A 26,037-nucleotide genomic window follows, 5' to 3' on the forward strand; every position below is an offset into this window, starting at 1 on the left:
TTTTTAAACTTTGGATGCTAATATAACAATTATTTTTTGTTAAGATTATAAAAAACAATAATATATTTAATGCAACCATTTTTTTAGGAACTTATTTTTTGTAATCTTTTTAGTTTAAAAGATAATTAAACTATTTATTATTAACTAAAAGAAGATTCCAGAGAAAATAAATCTTCGAAACTATAGTAAAATACTAGGTTGGCTAAAAATTTTTCAGAATATTTCATGCTTTTTTAAAAGATAGAAAATAAAAATCAATTAATAATATCCCCTTTACTTTTCTTGATCACCTGCAATGAGCAGCTATAAAAATTAAACAAAAAATTTTGACAGTTTTTTTTTTCACCTTGTTGTCATTTTTTGAGCTTTTGTTGTTCCCAGAACTTTGTAGCAACTGGAAAAAATATGTAATCTGTGAAAACCAGGTCAGGTAAGAACTTGCTTAAGGCACCAACTTTATTGATTAGCATTTAGACAAGATTTTAACTTGTACAGCAACCAGCTGTGTGGTAGAATCAATTACTGTGTCATTTTCTAATCTTCAGTGAGAATTTTCTAAAATTCAGTGAGAATTTCATAAAAAGTTGAGATTATATGTGCTGAAGGAGGCTCCCATATACCATAAACAAGAAGGTTTTCAAAAACTTTCTCTAAAATTCCAGAAATTATTTAGCCAACCTAATAACATAATAGAAATAGCATTATTATAAATCAGAAAAATTTCTTCTAAAAAGAAATCAAAAAAAATTCTTTCAAAATATTGATATCAGATGTGTTAATGCACTTATATAAGTATTACTAAAATTTATCTATATAAAAACTGCAATACCATAATAGATTTACATGCAATGCATTTATAAGAAAAATTACACTATTTAACATGAAAGCAATATACATAAACACAATATAAGTTCAAAAATTGATTCATTGAAATACTTTTATAAAATATGGTATGTGTAATGAATTTAATTTTTTCACTTTTTATATTGAGAAATAAAAATAATCCAAAGAGTTAAACAATACAAAACAAATTGATATCAATATTGTGCAATAACATTCTGCAAATGCATAAAAATAAACCTAAGAGACAATCCTATTTCCTTATTATTGAACAAAACTTAATCATTGGTTAGGCTTATACTTGTCTTTTACATTTGTTCACTTGTAACTGAAGCTCCTATGCTTTTGCAAAACATTAACAATAGTCGTTAAATTCTTTATCTCATCTTGAAGTTGTACAGTTTTTTTTTCTAAAGATTCAAACCTTTTTAGCAACATAGTTTTTGTTGCCTTATCTCTATTATCTTTTTCCAACAAAGCACCATTATTGCTTGGATTGGAGTGTCGTATCACTAAACACAGTAAAAATAACCTATAACCCCCATAAACAATAAAGCATCCTGCAAGCAAAGAAGGATGAGTCCATACAAGTAGATAAATATGCCAGATAAAATGTGACATAGCAAGAAGCCATTTTAAGCAAAAGTAAGGCCCAAAAAAAGATAGTAGCACGAAGATTAGTGATAACCAAATGAGTATATTTAAACTATTTCCTCTTGATAATTTAGAAATAATAAATGATATTGATAACACCTGAAAAAATACTAGAATGGAAACAAATTCGTAATTCGCATTCTTCAGGAAATAGTCGATTTCTTGAAACAAACCAGATATATGCATATCAATTTACGTAAAAATAACGGAAATGTAAGTAATCATGCTCAATCCTTAAACGTTAAAGTTAGGCGAAGGGAAGGAGGGGGGGAATTGGAAAGCATTATAGGAGAATACAACTGAAAATGATTTTTTTATTCATGTTTACTGTAAAATCACCTAAATCAGACAGATCCGTTGAGAGGATAGTCAATCTAAAAGTGAGGTATGAGGTTTTATAAGAAAATATAAAATAAAAAAAAACAACAGCCAATAAAAAGTGAAAAGCAAGTAACAACAATTTTGATATATTGCGATGCTTTCGGAAATTAGTCGTCTCAGCAAGTTGTTGAAAAAAACCGACAATTAGTCGACAGTTGTTACAAAGGCCGACAATTACTGAAAGGTTGGCTGGGAGGTTTTGAATTATTTTTAAAGAAGATAAAGAGTAGTTAAGATCTCTGGCAGGAGTGTTTTGAGTTGATGAAGGCATTGGTCTTCCATTCTTCTGTGTCACTAATCCGACTATTCCAAAGAAGCGCTGGGAATGGCTGAAACAGTTAGTGTTTCTGCTAACTTTTAGTTAACAAATTTTTAAAGTTGGCAAACTTAGGACTTCTGCTGCAGGAATATGGTAAGCCTTATTTCAACGGGTTGAGGTTTCTTAAGCAGGCCTCATAGGCTGCGCTTCTGTTTTTGAAAAATATGCATTCAAAGGGTGAACATGGTTATTGGCAAACTTTCCAATTTGACAGAACACTCAGTTAAAGTCAATTAATCTTCTCTTATTACTTATGGGTTAAATGTCAAACAACCTTGGAATCTCTCTTTCTTTTTGTCCAATTTTCTGATCTGCAGTAATTACATATCTCTGTAATTACATATCTCTGCAGTAATTACATATCTTTTGTCCTTTTTTCTGATCTGCAGTAATTACATATCTCTACTATGACTCTCTTTTAATTGAATTTAACTTCCTTATAAAAACTTTTGCTGATACTTTGTTTCATGAAATTAGTGACCTGTTGATTACATTTTTTTTAAACAGAGGACAAACAGATTTTTTTTACAATTTTCGTATGTCTTTGCAGTATAAGGCCTTCTTTCAGCTTTAAATGCTTATATTTTTTAACTATAACATCATCATCATGATGAAATTATATCCCTTTACAAAAATACACAGGAATGATGTTTTCATAATTCTTGACTTTATTTAGAACAACTTCATTGACAATTACAAAGTTGGAAATAAAGATGGGAACAAGGAAAAAGAAACTAGATCACATGTTTTTAAAGTTTATGTACAAAACCATTCCTATCATGAAATGTAAATAGAATAATTCTCATCCTTTGATTCTTTCTTTCTTAGCAGTTTAAAAAGCAATTTTAAATGTTGAAAAGTTTCTCAACTTAAAATACGAAAATAATTTCTTCTTCTCTTTTAATTAGAATTGTGCATGAGCTGCCAATCTATCAAAGATATAAATAAATATACATATAAATTAAAAGATATAAATAGGTCATCAAGGTCTTAGTCGTTTAAAGCAAGTTTGCTTTGAAATATTTGAAATTCTAATTATTGCCTGATAATCTGATGGCTACAGTTATGGAATCAGGGATAGTGCAATCTCTCTTGTAGAGCATCATTCATGCTAATATTTGTATAATTCACATTTTTTTAATAAACCAAATTATTATATATATTTTTCAGAGTTAAACCTGGTAAAGAAATGTAATAGTAGTTACTAAATTTGGCAAAAATTAAGATTGTGTTTGGGTAGATTTAAGGCTCCATAACTTTAGCTATAGTAGAGATTAGAGGCTTACTTATTTTTTCCGGCGAAAGTCCAAGTAAGTACCTTTGTACAAATTAATTACTGGTGTACCCATAGTTAAATATGGTTGCATCAACAAAACTGACAGTTCCAAATACTTATTAAAAAATTTCAATTTTCTAGTCCGTCAGACAAGATTTTACTGTTTTGTGGTTTTTTAAGATCCAAATTTTAAATAAGCTCCTCAATGCTATACATGGTGTACCTTTCCATAGTAAAGATTTTGATTTTTTCATTATACGATTCCTGAGGGACTATAGTATTCAAGACTAAATGGCATTTTTCGATCCTCAACTTAGGGGTTAGGATCAAAGTTAACAAACTTAATTGATAGTTACACGCAATTAAAAACAAAAAAGGTCTAAATTAATAAAAAAGCAAAAAACAAAAATCTAAAATTAAAATGTCAAAAAAAAAAAAGCACACACACAAAATAGAAGTTTTAACAACAAAAAAAACTGAAGCAAAAATGGTTTTTAAATCTCAAAAAAGATTTTTGAAACTAGAATAAGACTGGTTCTTACAATAACTTGTGCTAGATGATTTAGATGGCCATGCATAATATAAGTTTAGATTTAAAAATGAATGGCTCAATCAAAAACATAACTCTATTTGATAGCCAGCTTATACCAATTACTTTTTAAAGCTACTTGGTGTAGGAGTTTTTAAAAAACGGTTTTAAATGCACATAATATTTTCAATAGTTATTTTAAGAGGAATCAATCAATCCACTAAGATTACATAATAAAACTGATAGATCAATTCCAAAAGCATAAATGAAACTTGATTTTCAAAAAAAGATTTTTTGTTTACTGGTTTGAACACTATAAATAGTGCTGTTACACAATTAACAAGAAATATTGACAAACCAGTGCCCAGTCTACTTAGAGATCGATTGGCACCTTGTAATTCCAAAAAGAAAGGGACTAGATTAAAAAGATCGATCTGTTACAATATGAACGAATCATCTGCTATAGCTATAGCTCAAGACGTAGCAACACAAAAGAAATTTAGATTAAAAAAACGGTGGAAAAAGTTCACTAGTTGCGAAGAGATATTGCAAACTTAGCATTTAATTTTTGTCAAATTTTGTTTAATTTCAGCTGATGCTTTTGATCTCAGTCTAGACTTCCCGGCTACAGCATCAGAAATCCAGTGAAAAACCATTAAAGAGTCTTTGAACAACTGAAGTTTGTTGAGCTTCTATTCCAAAGCCATGTTAACACCGCGTAATACGACGTCCAGCTCTCCATGTTTATATGAACTTCAGATCTGTCTTTACTCAGCCATGTTTTGTCTTCAACGGTGACTCCTCCAATTTGAACAAAAACTCCTAATGCCGAAAACCTAGCATTAACCCATACTTTACCCTCATCACTACTTACTTCTTATTCTCCATGAGCAAGGTCATTTTCTCCCACCTCTTTAATACTTCTTCCAGCACACACCTCACCCCTATATCATAGACCTCATCATCCCACCCATTCGTTTCCACTGTCTCAACTTCTCAGTACAGACGTCCGAATCTCTCGTGAATATCTCAATGAACCTATTGGTTTCTCTCCAGTCTAGCACCGGCCAAAGTTTGTTTTTTGAACCAATTCCATTAGTGGTAGCTGGCCGTTTGGCGTTCCCATTGCATGTTCATCATATTCTATTAACCATCTTTGCTTTGTCCACTCCTGTAATTCGCTTTCATACTCTTGGTCCAAGCTATTAGTGCCTAAAAAAATGCGAGTTTAGTTTCTAATAAATTTGTGGTTTATAACTTATATTATTTTGTAACTTATCCTTAACTGAGTACTGTAAGCATTATTTTCCAGTAGTTTTCCTTAAAACTACCATTTTTAATTATTTTAATTCCTTAGAAGTCATCATAAAATCTTTAAATTTGAAAAATTTTTATTCACAAACTTTGATAAAATGAAAGGAAAATACCTTTTTTTTCAAGTAAAAAAACAAACTGTTATGGTCAAACCCCTAGCATCCGCTCAGTCATCAGATACCCGGAAAGTTGAGGGGAAAATGACTTATAAACCATAACAAGCCACTTAAGCTACCAAATATCTTCTAAATAAAAATACGAGTTTGTGTTAGTATTTTTTCCTGGCAAACAGCAAACATCATCGCCTGATCATATGATTCAAGGATACACTTTACTATTTTGTTTATATTTTTTCAACTTGTTAGCTATCTATTGGTTTCAAAGCCCATCATGGGTTTAAATAGTTTTTTTCTGGAACATTATCTGTCAAACACTATAAACGGGAGCATACAAAACTCTCGAGTACTGGAATAAGATGACATTTGAAATTCACTATTAAAGTAACATCGAAAAATTAACTAATGGAATAACTCTGCAAAATTAAATACTGAAAGAAATTCATTCTCTAATTTTAAATTTGTTAAAAAAACAATTTGGGCGGGTAAGGCAGTTTCCTACATTCTTAGAGAAATGATTTTTTCTACCCGTGGAGCTTATGGCTAAAGATTTCCAGTAGGAGTCTTCCAGCTCCTTCTAAACTTTTTATGAAACAAAAAAAGTGTTCCGCTATAAAAAAAAAAAAACGATTACACGCCTTTTGATTTTTTTTGTCAACTTAATTATCTATTGTTTTAATGAAATATAAAAGAGTTGAAAAAAGTTCAATGAAGAAAATACTTTAGAAATAGTCCTTAAATACCTTATGTACTTAAATACCTTATGTACTTAAATACCTTATGTACTTAAATACCTTATGTACTTTACACAGTAGGGTGTTCCCCAAAAAAAAAAAATTTAATGCGCCACCTAAAACTTGGCTTCTATATGTAAAATGACAAAAGATAAATAAAATATTAATCTGAAACAAGTAAAAGAATTTGGTGTAAAACTTGGAAACTTTGAAAAGTATCAATTTTTGTTATATTTTTTAAGTTTTTATTTGTTTAAATGTGCTTGTGATGAGTAGGATGACATTTTAGTCATAAGCAGAATTTTGTATTTATTTTTTAATAATGAAGTCATCTTTTACGTACATTTAATTACGTATGACAATTTTTTTACGGATTATTTCTATTTGTTAATTCTGAAATTTTAATCCGCTTCAATACACGTGATTTTAAATGGTTTTTGGATTTTTAATTTCATAAATATGTCCGCAAAAATGGGTCATACAGAAAAAAGATCAAGAAAGAAGGACTGAAGGAAAAAAGGACCAGGGCAAAAGAAAAGTATGCTATTCAAAGTTATTCAAGATGACAATCTCTCTATATGCTAAAATATCCCATAAATGAGCTTCCAGGTAACTAAATGCCCATGCTTGATATATCTGCAATATTTTTACTTTTTAAAATCGTGAAGGTTTTATTATCAAATTTTTACCTAAGTTATATTCTTAGCTCCCAATCAATCAATAAAAATATACATCTGATTAATTATATATCAATTTCTTGCCTGGACTGAAACCTAGCGCTTCTATTTCCATTGTTAATATATATATATATATATATATATATATATATATATATATATATATATATATATATATATATATATATATATATATCTTAACAATGGCAATAGAAGCGCTAGGTTTCAGTCCAGGCAAGAACTTGTCGCATGCGCAATAAAAGCAGGAAGCAGAATTCTAGTTTTCCAGCAAAGAAGCATAAGTGAACAAGTAAGTAACTTCAGCTGTCACTGACATCTGAATAAGAGCTGAGTTTAAGTGCAATATTGTCTTTAGAAGATCTGTTTGGTAAATTTTACAAGAACATTTTTGCAATTTGTTTTTCAAATATGTTTTTTCAGTAACTTCTGCTTCCTGATATTTTTTGGTAAAAGGATCTTAAGACTCATAGAGAAATGTAATAAAAAAAAAAGATGGAATTAATTAAACTGCAGTTCCAGCAAAGCGAATAAAAATCAGAAGCAACTAGAGTTCCAGATGGAGATTTACACCTTGTCTGACAGATCTGTTCTTTAACTATTTAACATGATAATGAGAGATCAGAGAAGAACAGAAGAGGCGAAAAGAGAAGGTGTAGTCTTTTACGAATACCAGAGATCTGAAAGGAATATAACCATCAAATAACGTCTGGGGCTGTAAAGCGAGATGAAGAATTTGAATTTTAGGCTCGACGGAGGTACGAAAGGTTTGAAAGAGTTAAGCATATGTATGATAAGAAAAATACAGAAGCAGCTAAAAATGTCCCTTAAAAAGAGAAGAGGACCGTGCAAATATTTGACAGATCACAGAAGTCCAGAGACAAGAAAAGCACAGACGGTGCTCGGAATGGAAAAAGTAAGTTTGAAGATAAATTAGGTGTTGAAATTTGTGTTGATGCTGTAAATAAATGTAATAGCTCCATTTCATACGAAGAAAAATCTGATTCTGAATATGAGGCATCTATATCAAAAAAATCTAAAATAGTTTTAAAATTACCATCTGATGAACCTGATCAAAAGCCAGCTAAATAATATCTAAGGAGTTTGTTATTTTTTCAACCTTTCTATTCGTAATTCTTCATCTATAGCAATATTTTATGTTAAAAGTCAATTTTGGTGGTCGAAATATTACAATTTTAAAAATGTTTCTACTTGTAATAAAGATATCTAATGAAATGGTCCATTTAATAAAGATATCTAATATTGCTTAAACCAAGTCGGTTATTAGCTATAAAGTTTCTGTTAGAATGTCTACTTTGTTTATTAGAATGTCTCTTGCGTTTCCATTTTAAGCGTCATTTCTAAATGATATTGTATATTTTGTGAAGGATATGTAGATGCTAACTAGTACAAAGTTAAAGATGTTCATAAAATGTTACTCATGCCATCGTGATATCACGATAAAATTCACGATAATACTCACGATAATACTCACGATAATACTTACGATAATACTCACGATAATTCTCATGATAATATTTTTAACTTTAAAAAAACCAGCTTATAAAAAAATATTAATTATCATCTATGGCAACAAAATATCAGTTTGTCTAGAGACGGTGACCATCTTTGATATGGAAGAAATGAATCATTAAAAGTATTTATTGGATTTTGATTTGCAGAAACTTTTGTAAACGGTTCAAAAACGTTACAAAAGAATGCTGCATATTGCTCTCAAAGTGAGTTTAATAAAAAGAAAAACGTTGAAACGCCATGTTGAACATCACAACTTAAACCTTTTTGTGATATCTTTCTGTTATAAGATAACATGATACTGCTTTCTTCGTTAAACTTTTTTTTTATGGGTCGGCAGCATAAACTTATCATTCTTTTAGTTCTTGTTCATATAAATAATACAGTTGAGAGATTGCTTAAAAAACTGCATCCCAATGAAAGTCCAAGTAAACAAAGTAAGTAAGCCTAGTTTAAATGACTGTTATCTAAATTTTATTTTTATAAAAGTGTGATCAATGAAAGCTTTTTTGTCATGCAGCTAATTCATTTATCTTGAGATAGTAAAAAATATATATAAAAAATTTCTTGTTTTTTTAAATAATTATGAATGTTGCAACTAAATATCATAAACAATGCAGAAATACTTTTAACTAATACTTACATCCTAATAAAATAATAATAAACAGTAAAGTCATATTAAATTTATCGGATAAGATTGGTCTCTCAGGTAGTAAGAAAAATTGGGGATTTGAAGAAACTTCTTATCTAAAGATATAAATAAAAACAAACTTTCTTTTTTCAAAAAGAAAAAATATTGCATTCAAATAAATTAATATAGCATAACTTTTTAGGTCATAATGACCCCAGTGGAAATGTTTTTATAAGTCCGGCACACGAAGTAGCAACCCATGTTGTTGCGTCAAAGTATGGTAGTTATATCAACCACAAACTAGCCGACCCGGAGCTTGACAAAAGCGATTCTTTTCAAAATAAATTATCAGCAAATGCTCACGAACAAAACACAAGACTGCAAGCGCATATTTTGCATGGCTTTCTTAGCGATATTCATGTTTTATCAAAACACAATAAAAATAATGCGCTTGTCAATAAAAATGGAACTAGTTGCACCAGAAAACACGAAAAGAAGCACAAAATTAAATGTGTCAAAAAGCGTATATCAACCGCTCATAAAAAAATAATTCAGTTGATGAGCAAACTAAAGAACAATCAAAAAATAACCTTGAAGAACAAAAAGAAACAAGAAGCACTGCCACAAAAAGTTAACAAAGAGTTGACGAAAACTCTTAAAAAGTTACATCCACACAATGAAAACAAGAACGAAAAATTCAACAAAGAAAACAATGGTAATGAGTTTCAGGATCGTGTTAGCTTGACAGTGAATCCTTTAATGGGTAGTAATAGCCTAGACAATAACTTAACCTTAAAAGGAAAGTCCCGGATAAAGCACAGACTTAAAAATAAAGAATAAAATAAAGAAAAATTAAGATAAATCGATCTATTTTGGTCTTTAGCGGCGTCAGAAAGAAGCAATTGGTAAAATAATAAAAAATAGAAATCTTAGTTTTCATTCAACATTTTTTCCTTTTTGAGGGAACAAACTTTTCTTTAGTTAATATCTCTTATTAGTGAAAGTTCTTTTTGTACTCTGTCATCATCCATAAATTAAATGTTAATTAAAAAAAAGATTATTTTTACAAATTAAAACGAAGGTTTGTGTTTGTTTTTCAAAATATTAGTTTTTTGTAATTTTTAGCTAAAAATAAGAATTTATTAGACGTTCGTTAATGTTCGTATTACTATTGCATTTTTTTTTCTTTCTGATTATTAAATTTACTTAGTTTTTTTGTGATTTTTGAAGCAATCTTAATAACATTCCTTGTCGTGTTGTAGGATTGGATAAGATAACTCGATGAAGATAAATCAAATTTTTTTTTAAGATAAATCGAATTTTTTAAAGTTTATCAAAATAAAAATTTTTGATGCATATAAAACAGCAAAAGTTTAACAAATCTCGTATTTAAAAATTTATTTGGTTAGTGCTTTCGAAAAATAAATTCGAAAAATTAATTTGAATAACAAAAGAAGATTGTGATGTTTTGTATGTTCATTAAGCTATTAAACAAATATTTTTATTTGTTTAATAAACTTACTTATCCCACATTTTTTGTGTAATAAAAAGGTATGGTAAAGAAACACTGTAATTTTAAAAATAAAAATGGTATAGCTGCCGAAACGGGAGAAGTCGGGGGGAGAGCGGAGCGCTACAGATCTCCCGCCCTTCCAATGTCAGTCATAGCCAGAGAGATCAACTGCATCAATTGCAACTTACAGAGTTGTTTGATGGTTTTCTTTAACAAAACATTGCTTTTCCACTATTCAAAAAGGTTTCCGTATGTATATATGTATGTATGTATGTATGTATGTATGTATGTATGTATGTATGTATGTATGTATGTATGTATGTATGTATGTATGTATGTATGTATGTATGTATGTATGTATGTATGTATGTATGTATGTATGTATGTATGTATGTATGTATGTATGTATGTATGTATGTATGTATGTATGTATGTATGTATGTATGTATGTATGTATGTATGTATGTATGTATGTATGTATGTATGTATGTATGTATGTATTATTCTTATTTTTATTATCGTGAAAACTAGTTAATTAGTTAGGTTTATTTAATATTACGTAAAGTTTCACGCAGTAGAGATCTTCAGATGTTATAAACCATAAAAAATGATTAATAACATCTGAAGATCGCTATTGCGAACAACAAAAAAATTTACAAAAAAATACTATAGATTGTCTGCTATGATGGTATTTAAGTTTGTTATTAGAAATCTATTTTCATGGCGGCACTTTGATGTTAGCTCGCTTCGTTGTATTTTTCGTCAAGCATAAATTACAAGATTTACCACCAGTTTTTAACGGCTCTGCTTGATCCAAAATATTCCCCGTAAGGATAGGCTCTAAAATCTTGTTTAGACAATCCCATACATAATTAGCCAATAAATCCCATATAAACTTCGAATGTTCCAGTGAAGTTTACCTTACTTTCATAAATAAAAGAATTTTTATACTTTGTACCATCATTGAAAGTTTTCTCAGTAAACCCGATGTAATAATATCGCTTTTATGTTGATGAATTTCTGTTGCAAATTTAAATAAGGTTTTTTTTAGGCATTTTTCATTTAGTGAACATGAAGTAGTTTGTCGGCAATTGCATGATTGATAGTATACTTTTATTATGAGAAGAAATAATTTATTTAATGCTTAGAAGGCAGCTGTAACTAACCTTTAAGTTGTTTCGGTTAAAAAGTTTACGAAATTTATAACCGTTAGGGATGCATTTATCAATTAAACCTAAAAATATATTTGCTACTTTTGTTCTAACATTAAGTTAATACAGAAAATTAAACAAATTAACAAGTTTCGTTTTCGAGATCTTGCGTCACATTTTGGGGTATTTTTAATGAAAACAGTTTGGTCTTTACATCCGTAAGAATTGAAAGCGTTATTAATTAGTTTTATTAAAACTTCTTTTGCTTGAAGATAAATTACTAATGCGGTTAGAAATCATTTTCAGCATCGGTTTAGTGATATCTTGTTGGATGATTGGAATTGATGTTAATTTACAAGATTTAAATTAGATCTGACAGAGATGCTAAAATTGAATTTATCTTAAAAAATCTTGTGAGATTTTTCATTATTTGACAGAGATGCTAAAATTGAATTTATCTTAAAAAATCTTGTGAGATTTTTCATTATTTTAGAGTCGCTGATTTTATGGAAGAAGCAAATGTCATCATGTTTATATAATCCTGTTGTTTTAAGCCGGTTTTCTCTGGCAATAGTATATTATATATCGATCCCAATATACATTATATCTATATCCATATTCTGAATATATATGTAATATAAATATATATAAAAGTTTTTAAACTCTTTTCATAAATTTATATATATATTGGTCCTATTGAAAGTTTTGGTAAATACAGAAGGGGGGCGGCCTTTTAAGAATCATGTAGGTATTATCCACATGCAAACTAAAAAAAAAAAAGTTAAAAAATGTTTTAATGAAATTAGAAATATCTATTGAATTTAAAAAAAAAAAACATCTATAGAGTACCTAACAAAAGTACTGAAATTAAAATAAATCATGTTAGAAAATTGACAACTTTTAAAATTGCTGGGTAGTCCCGAACACAATATTTGGTTTCAATTTTTTTTAACCAATGGGCAGATATTTCATGTATAATTTAATTTATATCATGCCACTCAAAATCCCAGTTACTATAATCTGTGGTAAGATTAATCTCAACATAATTTTTGTATGCTTTATCTCTAAGATTATGGGATTATATTTAGAATCAGGGTTGTAGGATTATGCGAATTATGCGGTCGCATAGGGCGCCGGCTTTTCTGGGGCGCCGCGTTGGCGTAGCTAACGTTTTTTTTTTTTAAGTTTTAAAGATGTCAATTGATAAAGATGCAAAGATGTCAATTTGACATCTTTCCCAATGTGTATGTAGCACTGAGAATTTTGCTTACCCTCCCCGTATCAGTGGCTAGTGGAGAAAGAAGTTTTTCTAAATTGAAAATTATCAAAAATTACCTTCGATCGACTCTTTCTCAGGACCGCTTTAGTGGGATGGCCACATTAGCAATTGAACACCAGGTTCTGAGTACAATTGAAACCGATTCATTTCTAAAAGACTTTGCTAAAGTTAAGGCAAGAAAAGTTAGTTTCTAAAAGATTCTAAAAGCATTGTGTTTGTTAAAGGCTTTACAAGTTTTTAAAATTATTATTCAATACAATATTAGATTTGCTATTTATATTGCCTTTAAAAGTTATTTTACGATGTTTATTATTTTAAGTAACTTTGTATTATTAATCTACCTAAAAAATAAACTGTTTGGGTTATTTATTTGTTCATAAAAAGTATGATATTTACTATTCCATTGGATAGTTTTATTGACAACATGTTTATATACAGGCGCGGATCCAGGAATTTGTAACTGTGTGGCTAAATTTTTTTTTCACGGTTGAAACTTCGATAAAAGATCGATATTTTAATATTTTTTCACAGGATTTATTGATTGAATAAAACGTCGGTAACGTATAATAAGAACCATTGTGGCTATTTAGGGATATTCCTTAAGCGAAAAAACCCAAAACTAAAGTGGCTGCCGTTAAATTTAAAATATGTGGCCATTGCCACAATAGCTACCCCTTAGATCCACGCCTGATGTATATATATATTTTTTAATATATCTTTTTGTTAATTTCTTTGTTTAAAAATTAATTTTACGGCGCTTTCAATTATGTATTCAGTTTTTAAGTAATATATGGTAAACATTTAATAGGATACAATGTTTGTAATGTATTCTAGGGGTTTTAAGAAGTATGCGCAATTTACCGAAAACACATTTTATGATAAGTTAATGATACGCATACCGTTGTATTTTGATTTTTTTATTACAACTGTCGTGAAAAACTATTGGTTTATTTATATAACCTACTCTACTAAAATACATTTGATTGTTCATTTAATTTTTAAGAAACAATCGCATACAAATATACTCATTTTATTATTAAAAAACTTAAAAAAATATTAAACCAAAAAAATACTTTTTAGAGTTTTAAATGGCTACACTTTTTTTTATAATAAGGGGCGCCAAACTTTGATCTCGCATATGCAAAAAAAAAATCCTTAAACCGGCCCTGACTAGAATAACGGTATGATAGCGTACTTGATTTGTTTGCAAACAATCAATAAATTGTATATGCCTTAACCGATCTTACTTTGTTAAAACAAAACAATTCACAAAGCAAAGTTTTTGAAAAAGCCATAAACAGCTTTTGTCAGTGACGCACACAGGATTTATTCTTTAGAATTGGAGATTGAGGTAGCGCCGGGATACATATAAATTGCTTCGTCTATGGCCTCTTGAGAGATATTATTTAGCTGTTGGATACTGTATGTTTAGCAGGAACCCAGACAAGACAACATGATAAATTTGAATAACAACAAACATATTAAAATGACCGCTAAAAGGAGGATGGGGGACGATTGAAGTAAATCGCCCCGGGCATCGCAGTAAAAGAAGCATCAAAAAGTGATTAAAATTGAATTCGCAGTAAGGTATCTAACTTATTTTCGTTTACACATTGAATCCGTATGCACGGATTGTTTTATTTTTTTTTTGTAGTTGACTTGCCTGCATTTGGCTCGGTCTATATTTCGACAACAAAGTTATCTTTTGTGGAACTTTTAAATTGTGAGAGCCTTTTTTTGACTTGCAAGATTCTCTTTTAGCGCATTTTAAAACTGACTTTATTCTAATGTTATTCATTTTCTATTTGTAATGTCGTAAATTTTAACATATATGATTAAAAACATCCGAGATTAAACCAATTATTTGGGCTGCATGTATAAAAAAGCAGATATTAGGAAAGAAAGTAAAACCAAGAGTAAGCAAACACTTCTAGATTTGGATCTTTGGACTTTGACGAAAAATGAAGATAATAGAAAGCAGGTAATTAAAATTATTTCCTTGGTAGTTGAATGTTCTTGAGGCACCCATAAACTCGTTACTAAAATGATTTCGTTAATTCAGATTTGTTTATAGTTGGATGATAAGAGATTAATAGCAATAACTCCAATGAGTTAAAGGATCGCCGTTATTCCAATAAACCTTTTCCAGTCGTGAACAATCATAAGTCACACATGGCGCCATCATATTTACAGGAAATAAGATCTTATAGTTGACTATCACAATGATTACTTCCAACAATCCTACTCTACGGAAATTAATATCAAACATTGATTGAATGACTATAATTTTGATTGGACTCTCTTCGAATCCTTGCAGTTTCAAGAGATCAAAAGAATTGCAAGTTCCCTACCTCCATCTTTATAGAGGAACAGCAAAACGGAGAAAATGTTATAAAATATTGGCTCGTTTGAAGTAGGGGGGAGCTTCTCTCTTCTGTATTCCTTGCTCCCTTTTTGGATTGCTAAATTTTTTCGGACCAGGTGTTCAATCCAGCTTATTGTCTTGGAATAGAATTTTAACTGAAAGGTGGAGGAAATTAACAAATCGCATTAAAGTCACAAATTAAGTAAAATTAATCATGACTATTATTCAGTTTAAAAAAAAAATTTTTTTTAGGTTTTAAAAACCTTTTGACCTTCTAAACAAAGTTTATGAGAAGGAACTGTTTTGAATTTTTTCCCCAAGTATGTGTTTCACTTCGAATCTTTCTGATGTTGCCAATTAAAGGCCATTCCACATTGCTTGGGCTATTTCGTCCATATAATCAGCCTTTTATATTTTAAAATGTTTTAACTTTTCGAAAAATATATAGCAAAACAAAAATAATATTACGTAATTTAGCAGTATACTCATGGAAGTCGGAGCATAACAGGTGAAGGTACATTAGGGCGATGATTTTTATTAGTGTGCGTGAGCGCGCACGAGTATTGGTGTACACCACGCGTTTGAGCACATTTCAATTGAACCGTGTTATTTCAATCAATTGCGCAGAAAAATAGAAATTATATAATACATGCTAATTATCAAAAAGATTTCATCCATGCGTCAATTTGCCTCAAAAGTTACTTAACTTTTGGTTGACTAATAAACTCTCTTCTTATCATAGTATTGCGTTATGTGAAGTCTAATTATAGCTATTTGAAGTTATAGTAAACCTTAGATATTGGTAACACTGGTAAACAGTTTTCTGGCAAGGTATTCAAATGGATTTTAGCTGATTTTTGGATTCTGAATTTAATTCTGTCATTCCATTCTGCCTTTCACATCAAGTTTTTGAGATAAAATTTAGCACTTTTCAAAAATAATTTTTTTCTTTTAAGGATTATGCATTTAGAAACAATATTAAATAAGTTATCCACGTTTTTCCATACACAAAAGTAATTCCTCCACAATTTCAGTTTTAGGCTTTCCTTTTCCTAATGGAATCCTGTTTCTTTCCATATAATGCATTCCAAGCTCTAGACCCGTTATTAATGCTATTCTTTATGATGCATCAAACTTGAGCTAACCATTCTTTTCTAGAGGCTACGATCAAAATTGGTAATGACTCTAATTTGTGCATGGATCTCAACTCCTACTTCAAAGTAGGCTATGTAAATCTTTTAATTAAATGTATATTTTAAATATTTTATCCATATGAACTAATCAATTATTGATGAAAATGTGAAAAATATAATTATAACCCACTTATACACTCAGTTGTACAAAAATGTAAGATAGTGTAATAGTAGTTTTTATATATATTTGATTATTAAATTGGTTAGATATGAATTAAATTTCAAAAAGTTAAGAATGTTTAAGTAAAACTGACATTCGATGACCTTTAATTGTGGAATAGTTTGTTATCATGAGGGAAAAAGAGTCAGTTTTAAAAAATAAACTGGTATTTTGAAAGTAAAAAAATGTGATTTGGTAGGGCAAATCTAAGACAATTTGGGTTCAGCTTAAATTTTTCTCTAAAACCACTACATTTTTCTTTACCAAAATTTTTTGCTGTTGCTGACTTGTGCAATCAATGACTGATCCAGTAAGTCTTTAACTAGTTGGTATATGTAGCTACATCACCACTCCAAAACCAGATACTGTTTTTGTTTACAAAAAATGATAGTTTTTTAGAATGTAAATTTAATTTTATTTATATATGGGAAATTTGCTAATAAAATGCTATTGAAATATGTGCCTTCTCCTCTGCCTATGTTTTTTAAAAATTTGTAAGTCAGGTTTTTTGGAAAGTTGTATAAAATTTAATTAAAAATATATAAAAATGAATAAAAAGTTAGCAAAATAAAGTGTCAAAAATTAGTTTTTTAACTTTTTTTTTTTCGATAAAATTTTTTTATTCATTTTACACATTTATAAACAAATTTCAAATAAAATAACTTTCCAAATAAATCTGACTTATGAACTTATAAAAAACATTATTACTCCAGTAAGTCAAATTATCTCAGAGATTTCTTTTGATTTAGGTATTAGAATATAGAGTTTGATGGTGCTTTCTAGTACTACTCACCATGTTAATCAGTTACTTCAGATTTCTGAAGCATTTTTTTAAGAGAAAAGTTTTGGTGAATAACTCAAATGAAGTTCTTAACATAAATCAATCATTATACAATGCTACTGCAATACGCCTCTATGGATCAGGAGAAGGAATGTATGTCTTAATTATCTTTAAGAGAAAAATAAGTTAAGGCCTTTTTAATTACTTTATTTTTTTGTAAATTTTATATAAATCTGTTTAAATTAATTACAAATATTTTATTCCAGTTGTTTCCAGGCATCTATACACTTACCATTAGCGTTTTGTCAAGCTATTTTCAGAATTAGAATCTAGTTACTTTGTTAAAATTTAAGAAAAACATCTTTACTAAATAGTTTAAGAGTGTTTTAATAATTAAAAAAAAATTAAACTTAAGTTAGAGCTTTGAATTTTTGTTTCATTCAACATTTACACAAGGTATTTTTAAAAATGTACGCTGATCAAGATTTTGTATAATTTTTGTATGTAGCAGCAATTATACTTTCTAATATTTAATCTGTTTTTTTTTATTTAGCGAAAAACATGCCATGATGACAGATCCAATAATGCTTACAAAAGAGGTTTTGTCTATACACCATGACATTAAAAAAGTGAGTTTACATTACTCTTCAATATTACACATTTTGATATCTCACACATTAAAGTTCATATGTTGTATATATGTGTGCTAAAGTTTGTATGTGGTATATATGTGTGTTAAATCAGGAACTGAAAACCCAAGCTAACAGTTTTCAAGATTGCTGCTATTACTATTTTGATAATGAAGGGAAGCTATTTCGTCCAATTCTCATTGTATTAATGGCAAAAGCACTAAATGTGCATCAACAAAGTACAAGGTAATGTGAGTTGATATATGTGTAAAATTTCTAAAAAGTTTATTTAATGTTTTTTTCAAGCAATAATAATATAAATCATTATTATTTTTGATGTAAATGATAAAAGTCCTACCAATAATACAAATGTTGATTAAAAATATTTTTAAGTATATGCTATTACAATAATTATGTACAATCTTTTTATTAACATTAGATCATTACATAGCACTTTATTAATATTGGGTTGACTTAATAGACTGAGAAGTTTAATTAAGTATTTTTTTAAATTACTTTGTTAAGTATGCTTATTTTTTATCGTAGATAGGCAACCATGGTTCATATATTTATTCTCTTAGCAAATTACATGAAAGTCAAAAAAGAATGGCGATGATAGCTGAAATGATCCACACAGCCAGTCTTCTTCATGATGATGTAATTGATAATGCATCACTTCGTAGAAATAAACCCTCAATAAATCAGCTTTTTACAGCTAAGCAATCCATCTTAGCTGGTGATTTTATTTTAGCAAGAGCTTCAATATTACTAGCACAATTGCAAAATACCAAAGTTATTGAGTTTTTTTCCGAAATCATACATGATCTTGTTAAAGGTGAAATGTTTTGTTCATGATTTTTTTTTGTTTTGTTTTTAATGACAGATTGTTTAAAAACCTTTGTAAAAATAAAACACTTTTAAATGCTTACTTACTAGTAAATGAACTTTGATTATGCAATGTTAAAGTATTTTTTATTTGCTGTTTCATAATAGAAACTCTTTTCAGACCAGAAAAATAAATCTAAAATATTTTCTTTTTTTTTTTTTTATTTAATAGAATTTTAAAAAAATTAAGTAACCAAAATGATAAAAACTTTTCAATATATTTAAACATATTTAACATGTTTTACAAAGGTTTCTTAAGTTATTTAAACAAGCAAAAATTTGTTTTTACTGTTAAAAATTATCCACTCTGAACACAATAACTGAAATATTTCATTTAAAAAAAACTTTTTAGCACATGTTGAAAGTCTTTTGCGAATGAGAATAGCACTAAGTTCAAAGTATAACTTTTCTACATGAAAACCTCTTCTGTAAGACTAAGATTCATTTTTTACTAAGATTCATTTTTATTGATTTACAATTATTTTAGGTGAGTTAATGCAGCTGGTTTCAAAGGATGATATAGATGAAAGATTTAACCATTATTTAATGAAGACTTTTCGAAAAACAGCATCACTTATGGCTAACAGCTGCAAGTCTGTGTGTATATATATTTTTTTCTTGATTAGTCAATTTTTATCAGTGAGCAGATTTAAATCATCTATTAAAATGTCCTTTTCAAAATTTCTTTAGGTGGCATTATTTGCTAATTGTTCTTTACTAACTCAGGAAATGGCTTTTGAGTATGGGAAGAATTTAGGAATGGCTTTTCAGGTTGGAATCAATATTTTCATATAGCTGTAGCATATATTACTAGTGTTAATAGTTGCAATTATCCTCTGGTTGCAATATTCAAAATGCTCAAATGTTATCCTCTGGTCACAATGTTCAAAAAGCTCAAATGTTATCATCCAGTCACAATGTTCAAAATGCTTAAATGTTATCCTCCGGTCACAATGTTCAAAATGTTCAAATGTTATTGAGCATATCTAATTCATGGTTGTAATTCTGATTTTTTTTTCTCTAACAAGCATATCGTGGGTATACTGGCAAAAGATGTTAAGTCGAAAATTAGCAGTTTTGACTTAATGATGCAGTATTGTAAAGTTTACAACGCTCTAACTGGCAAAATACACTAAGTCAATGAAACATCTTTTCTCTGATTTTAAAATACATTTAACGTTAAGTTATAAAACGGGTATTTTTAAGAAAACTTAAATGATTGATTTCTCTAAACAGGGATTTTTGAGTTAAGGTTTTCTTCCAGTATACCCACAATATTATCATGTTTGCACTTTACAGCACTGACTCCTAAAAGTTTTGTTTAAATGTTTTAGCTAACAGTAATATTTTCTTTTCTGCAAAAGTTTTATTAAATTTATCAAAAAACCAGAAATATGGCGTTAAAATTATGAGACTCTTTGGGTTTGTAAGTTTTTTTTATGAAATGATTTAAGGTTTTGGTTTATAATTATATAACGATTTTACTTTGTTAAGTGAAGATGTATTTTATAAGAAAAATGTTGTTAATACCTGGGAAGGTTTATTCTGCTTACAATTTTGTTTGATGTTAGCCTGTCAGTATTTTTTTATATTTAATTTTGATGAATAAATAACAATTTTGCAGACTATAACTGTCAGCAACATTACAATTAGCCTTTAGTACCACTCCTCATTTTAATTTTTACATTTAAATTTGATTTTTAATCCTAGTTACAGCTTTTAAAAACTCCAGTTGTATAAAACACTCTTATGCTTTTAATCTTAATAACTCTTGATGTCCTTTTAATCTGCGTTTAATAAGTAAAAATTTAAATGCAATAAAGGAAATAATCCTAAAAATGCTATATTTGTTAGATGTGTAAGAAAAGAATAAAAAGTTAATGGAATGTAGATCCATTATTTGCCTAATTGTATTTAGTAATTTTTAGTTGGTTGATGATGCTCTAGACATAATTTCATCATCAGAGACTCTTGGAAAGCCAGCTGGTGTAGACATGTCATTAGGTTTAGCTACTGCACCAGTACTTTTTGCAGCTCAAAAGGTTAGGTGCTAATTATATATTCTTGTAATCCTTAGAATGTAAGGAATTCTTTTTATGCTTAAGTTATGAAAAAAGTTTAAAAAAGCTGCGAATGCTTTTATATGGATATAACTTTTATTAGCAAAGAATCTAAGAGGATGTAATTAGTTTTTATAAACAATTCTTTTGTTACATTTTTATATATTTTCCCCCTGTATTTACATTTGTTTTAGTTTCCTGACTTGCATGCTATAATTGGAAGACGATTCAAGAATACAGTTGAAGACGTTCAAAAAGCTTTAGAATATGTCAACAAGGTGGGTTTTTATTTTACTGAAAATGGTTTTTGTCTAGTCTAAAATTACATTAGGCGTCTTATCATTTTTTGTTCAATGACATTTTGTAAGCGACGGTCTTTTTTTTATAGAGTAACGGTATTTCAGAAACCTTTATGTTGGCCAACAAATACATTACGGAAGCTTGTAAAAGTATAGAAAGTTTGAAAGACTCTGACGAGAAAGAAGCACTTATAGCACTTGCAAAGCTCGTTGTTGAGAGAAAGAGGTAGAATCACATTGAGCAACCAAAGAATTAGTTCACTAGCATTTCTACATTTTTAATGAAACCAAACGGTTTTATAGAGTAGTTAACAAGATTTGAATATTTTGAAAAGAATTATTTGAAAGCCAATTTTATTTCTGAACGAAACTGTTAGACAGAATTGGAATGCAATTTTTATATATTTCAAAGCTAGATATCAAAATATTTTTTCTCTTACTGTTCCTACCAGTTTTAATTCACAAAGTTCTACAGAATAAAAGTTCAAAAATACATAAATGGATCTCAATGGGTTTGTTGCAGAAATTCGTCGTATATACATATATTTTCGCAAGTAAAATTTATTTTAAATCTCTGTGTAGAGTAGAAAGTATAGGGGATTGAAAACACATGAAATTAATTTGATTAAAAGCTGAACTTAATTTTTCTTGATTTCTTTGTATTTTTTAAAAAAATTTGCTTATTTACATATTTTGCTTAAGTTATGCCTATTACCGGGTTTCTTATATTATGGTTACAATTATGGGAATCTTTATAAATGACATGATTTCATAATCTCTATAAATCTTCAGGTTATTGAGAAAATTCCCTTTCTTTTTTATCTAATCAATACTTTACTTTACTTGATTAGTCTTCTTTAATTTGGTTCACACTAAATCGTTGGTATTTCGAGTGGCATTGAAGATTAATTATTATTCACTTTTCTAAGGAAGGTGGCGCGGCATACATGAGGGATCGAAGTATGCTTGTCACAATCTTGACAGCCAAAATAAAGTTTCATACTTTTTAGGTTGTTAAGTTTTCCTTTCTGATTAGCAAATCGATGACCACATGATGCAACAGAAACAAATTATCAATTTGTAAATTATTTTAAAAATATCAACAAATTATATTAAAAATATCAACAAATTCAGTTGAGTGCTCACTAGACAATAAAAATAGTTTTGATTAAATATCTAAAAAGAAAACATTTAACCAAAAATAGGTTTCCTCTTTCGTTCGATCTGCTAATTTTGTAATAAATGTAAAAAGATATTGAAATCTCTTCTAAACAGAAGCCTGCATCTAAGACTTTAGGGTTATCTTTTTAGCCTGCAACTGTAATCAATGGTTACTTGTGAGTATGCAAGCTCTTCTTTGGTCCTTTTTCTTTTACTTGATCAAAATTGTGCTTGTGAAGGAGGTGAAATTACATATGCACTATTTTATCCCCGAATTAAACTCACATCAGTAGTTAGTAAGATAGAATCCATATTACAGTATTGTGAAAAAGTTAAGAACCACCAAAAAAACAATTTATTTTTGTTTTTAAATTTTTATTTAACTGAATATATTTTTCTGGTAAAAAAATAATGATAATAAATTTTAGAAAATAGACAAACAAGATAAAAAATAATAATAATGATAAAAACTTTTAAACAAATAAAAAGATTTATTTAAAGTTTTATAGGTAATTTTTATTTAAAAAAAAATAGTGAAAAAGTTAAGAACCATAGAACAAATAACGGTAGTTTTAACCTTGTACCGCGTAATTCTATCATGAATTTTTATGCACTCATTTATACGATTTGGCATTGAGTCTATTGAATTCTCTAAAATATGTTTGGGAACATTTCCAAGTATTGCTGGTAAAATATTGCGCAACTCCTCAAGGCTCCTTGGTGCTTTCTTGGCAATCTCTTTATCAAGCCAACTCCAAAGATTTTCAATGCAATTTAGATCTGGGCTATCTGGTGGCCAAGTTAGTCGCTCAAAATTTTTGCTTTCGAACCATTCAGAGACAATTTTAGCCCTGTGACACGGCGCATTGTCTTGAAAAATGAACGGAACGCTTTGTTCAAGTGCATCGATTGACGGTAAAAAAGTTGTTTTTTAAAAATATCGACGTAATAAATAGAGTTGAGTCGACCATCAAATAATTTAAACATTCCGAAACCATAATACGTCATGCAGCACTATATTCCAACGCGCAAGTGATGCTTAACGTCCATTTGAAAGCTTCCATTCCCTTCTTAATTCATGCGACGGCATGGTTCGATTTTTCTTCGCGAACCTGATTAAAAGGTGATCATCATTGGGTGTCGTCAAACGAGGTCTTCCAGAACGATGGCGATTAACGAAGAATTAGTCTCTTTTAATTTTTTGATGATTGTTAGCACCGAACTATGTAATCGCTTTATTATTTTTCCAATATCACGAGCGAAATTACCTTCCTGGTGAAAATGCACCACTTTTACACGATCTTCATAGGTAATAGCTTTTCTGCTCATTTTTTCTAAAGAAAAGAATTTTTTTTGTTTGAAATTAAATATTTTTATTGAATTTTTGGAAAGGACTCAGGTCATTGATAGAATATTCAAACAAAAAACGTAAAAATAAATTAAAAAAGATGTTTCTGCCGCATTTAGCACAAAAAAATCTTTGTGGTTCTTAACTTTTTCACACAAAAAAATATTAAAAAAAAATTAACACATAATATTTAATCCTTATTTTTACAGATTCTATTAATTAACTTTCAAAAAAAAAAAATCTTCTTTTTTCTCATGTTCTATTTAATATGTTTGAAAAAAAAAGAGACTATTTTTTTATCTTTAGAAAAAAAATTAAATTTATTTGAAAAAAATATTTTTTTTTTAGTGGTTTCCTAACTTTTTCACAATACTGTAATTACCTGTCCATTTCAGACCCAGGTGAAACAATTTGGCGAGTTCGAGTTTTTCGAGTTAAAAAATTTGGCCGTTGCTACTTGAAGCGCAATGCACTCTATGCAGCCATATGCTACTCGGAGCGCAATACTTTGTACGCAAGCGCTAAATTTTTTTTTTTTTTTTAAAAATCTTGTTGATGTTAACCCTATCCCCATCCCTATCCCTATCCCTTTCTCTAACCCTTACCCTAACCCTAACCGCCTATCTAACCAGCTTTATTGTGAAATATAAATCACACTGTTATAATAAAATAATTACGCATGCGTTTACAATATTGCGCTCTGAGCAGCTTATGGCTATGTAGAGCGCATTGCGCTCTACGAAGACACTTCAAAAAAATTTATACAAGTTTGTCAAACAGTAAAATTTTTCAAACAATTTGAGTTCAAGTTTGTCAAGTTTAATTTTCATTCAAAGATTTCGATCGAATTTATCAATTTTCACAAGTTTATCAAGCTTTTAAGTCATTTAACAAACTGTAATTATGGAAAGTGGAAACTGACGTAGTTTCCTTGAAATCTTATAAATATAGCTTGAAAGGATTTTTATGATCATATTTGAGGCATTTTCTTAAGTATAAATTGAATGCGAAACTTTGGTAGAACAGAGTTTTTAATGAGTTAAAAAAGATTTAAATTTGCCGTTGCAAAAAAGCTACAAAAAGACATTTCGTCAGGTTAGAATTATTCTGTTCTATCTCCCATTTTAAACGTTGGGAGAAAATGAATTTTTAATTTTACTAAGTAATGATCACTTTTAAAATACATTTTATTTTTAAATTTTTTTTTTCCTAAATAGTTTCTTTAAACATAAATTATTTTAAAAATAAGTTACTTTTTAAAAAAGTAATTGTAAAATTTTAAGTAATCTTTACTTATAGAAAAAAATCTAAAACTTTCTTTCAACGTTTAGAATGAGAGATAGAACAAAATAATTCTAAGCTGACGATTTTACTTGAGAATATCAATCCAATAGCTGAATCCTTATGTTATTAACACGATGTTAACAACATTTTAATAACAGTTAATTGTGTAATGTTAAACTAAAAAAAATAATCGGCTTTGTTCAAAAACAAATCAAAAAATTTTAATTGTTGATAATTGCAATAGTTGTTCAAAAACAAAATCTTCTTAAAGTTAAAGAGCAGCTCCAGTAAAACGTTTCTCTTTTTATCCCTTTTTAAAGTACCGTGGTGTGACCTAACAATGTCCTTTGCTTTAAGAAAGTCCTAATTTATGAATGAAAAATTTCGTATGTATAAAATAAACATTTAAAAAAATTTTTTTAGTTATTTTAACTAACTAGATGTCTAGTTAAAATAACTAAGTTTTTTTCCCCAAATGTTTATTTCTTGTTTAATTTATGTCTGCTGTTCATACTTTGTTTTTAGTGGTTTCATAATTCTAAAATAAATTTTCTGTATCTTGTAATCGAGATTTGAACTTGCTCTCATTTGATGGCATTCTGAAGTTCATTTTCAAGAAGCTAAAAACTCAGGAAAACACTTTTATTTAAGAGTATGACATAGTTGCTATAGATATTTGGTTTTTGCTACTGTTTTTCCCCTGGAATCGATATGATAAAAAAAAATACTCTAAAACCGGTTTTTTAAAAAAATTGAAAACTGCATTTTATCCAAAAAACTGGTTTTAGAAAAACCTCAATTATTTCCCTTCTCTAGTGTCAACCCATAGTACGTTTCGGAAATATTTATCAAAATGTTGACTTAAGTGTTCAGATGTTGACTTTGAGGGAAATTTCTTTCGTTATGT

At 28.8% G+C, this 26,037-nt stretch overlaps 2 protein-coding genes across 7 annotated transcripts; both read left to right on the forward strand.

Annotated features, from left to right (window-relative positions):
• Positions 1 to 8,597: 8,597 nt before the first annotated feature.
• Positions 8,598 to 10,179, forward strand: LOC145190034 (uncharacterized). Of its 2 annotated transcripts, none has more exons than XM_090090714.1 (2): positions 8,598 to 8,828; positions 9,225 to 10,179. In XM_090090714.1, the coding sequence occupies exons 1-2, from the start codon at positions 8,687 to 8,689 to the stop codon at positions 9,860 to 9,862; spliced, it is 780 nt and encodes a 259-aa protein (XP_089946840.1). In that variant the 5' UTR covers positions 8,598 to 8,686; the 3' UTR covers positions 9,863 to 10,179. The 2 variants fall into 2 exon arrangements, with proteins under 2 accessions (XP_089946840.1, XP_089946841.1); XM_090090715.1 differs by having other exon boundaries at positions 8,661 to 8,828; positions 9,212 to 10,056.
• A 4,352-nt stretch (positions 10,180 to 14,531) lies between these two features.
• On the forward strand, positions 14,532 to 21,762 carry LOC145190515 (all trans-polyprenyl-diphosphate synthase PDSS1-like). 5 transcript variants are annotated; one of them, XM_090090709.1, is made up of 11 exons: positions 15,925 to 16,161; positions 16,489 to 16,550; positions 17,433 to 17,617; positions 18,018 to 18,093; positions 18,209 to 18,339; positions 18,675 to 18,928; positions 19,466 to 19,575; positions 19,669 to 19,749; positions 20,907 to 21,020; positions 21,233 to 21,316; positions 21,427 to 21,762. In XM_090090709.1, the coding sequence occupies exons 3-11, from the start codon at positions 17,478 to 17,480 to the stop codon at positions 21,565 to 21,567; spliced, it is 1,131 nt and encodes a 376-aa protein (XP_089946835.1). In that variant the 5' UTR covers positions 15,925 to 16,161; positions 16,489 to 16,550; positions 17,433 to 17,477; the 3' UTR covers positions 21,568 to 21,762. The 5 variants fall into 5 exon arrangements, with proteins under 5 accessions (XP_089946838.1, XP_089946837.1, XP_089946835.1 ...); XM_090090710.1 differs by having other exon boundaries at positions 15,989 to 16,161; positions 16,489 to 16,559; XM_090090712.1 differs by lacking the exons at positions 15,925 to 16,161; positions 16,489 to 16,550 and adding an exon at positions 14,532 to 14,552.
• The last annotated feature ends 4,275 nt before the right edge of the window (positions 21,763 to 26,037 follow it).

The sequence above is a fragment of the Hydra viridissima genome, unplaced genomic scaffold (assembly GCF_058129835.1).
Source record: "Hydra viridissima isolate aposymbiotic clone 2 unplaced genomic scaffold, HvirCarnegie_v1 scaffold_6, whole genome shotgun sequence".
Taxonomy (NCBI): Eukaryota; Metazoa; Cnidaria; class Hydrozoa; order Anthoathecata; family Hydridae; genus Hydra; species Hydra viridissima.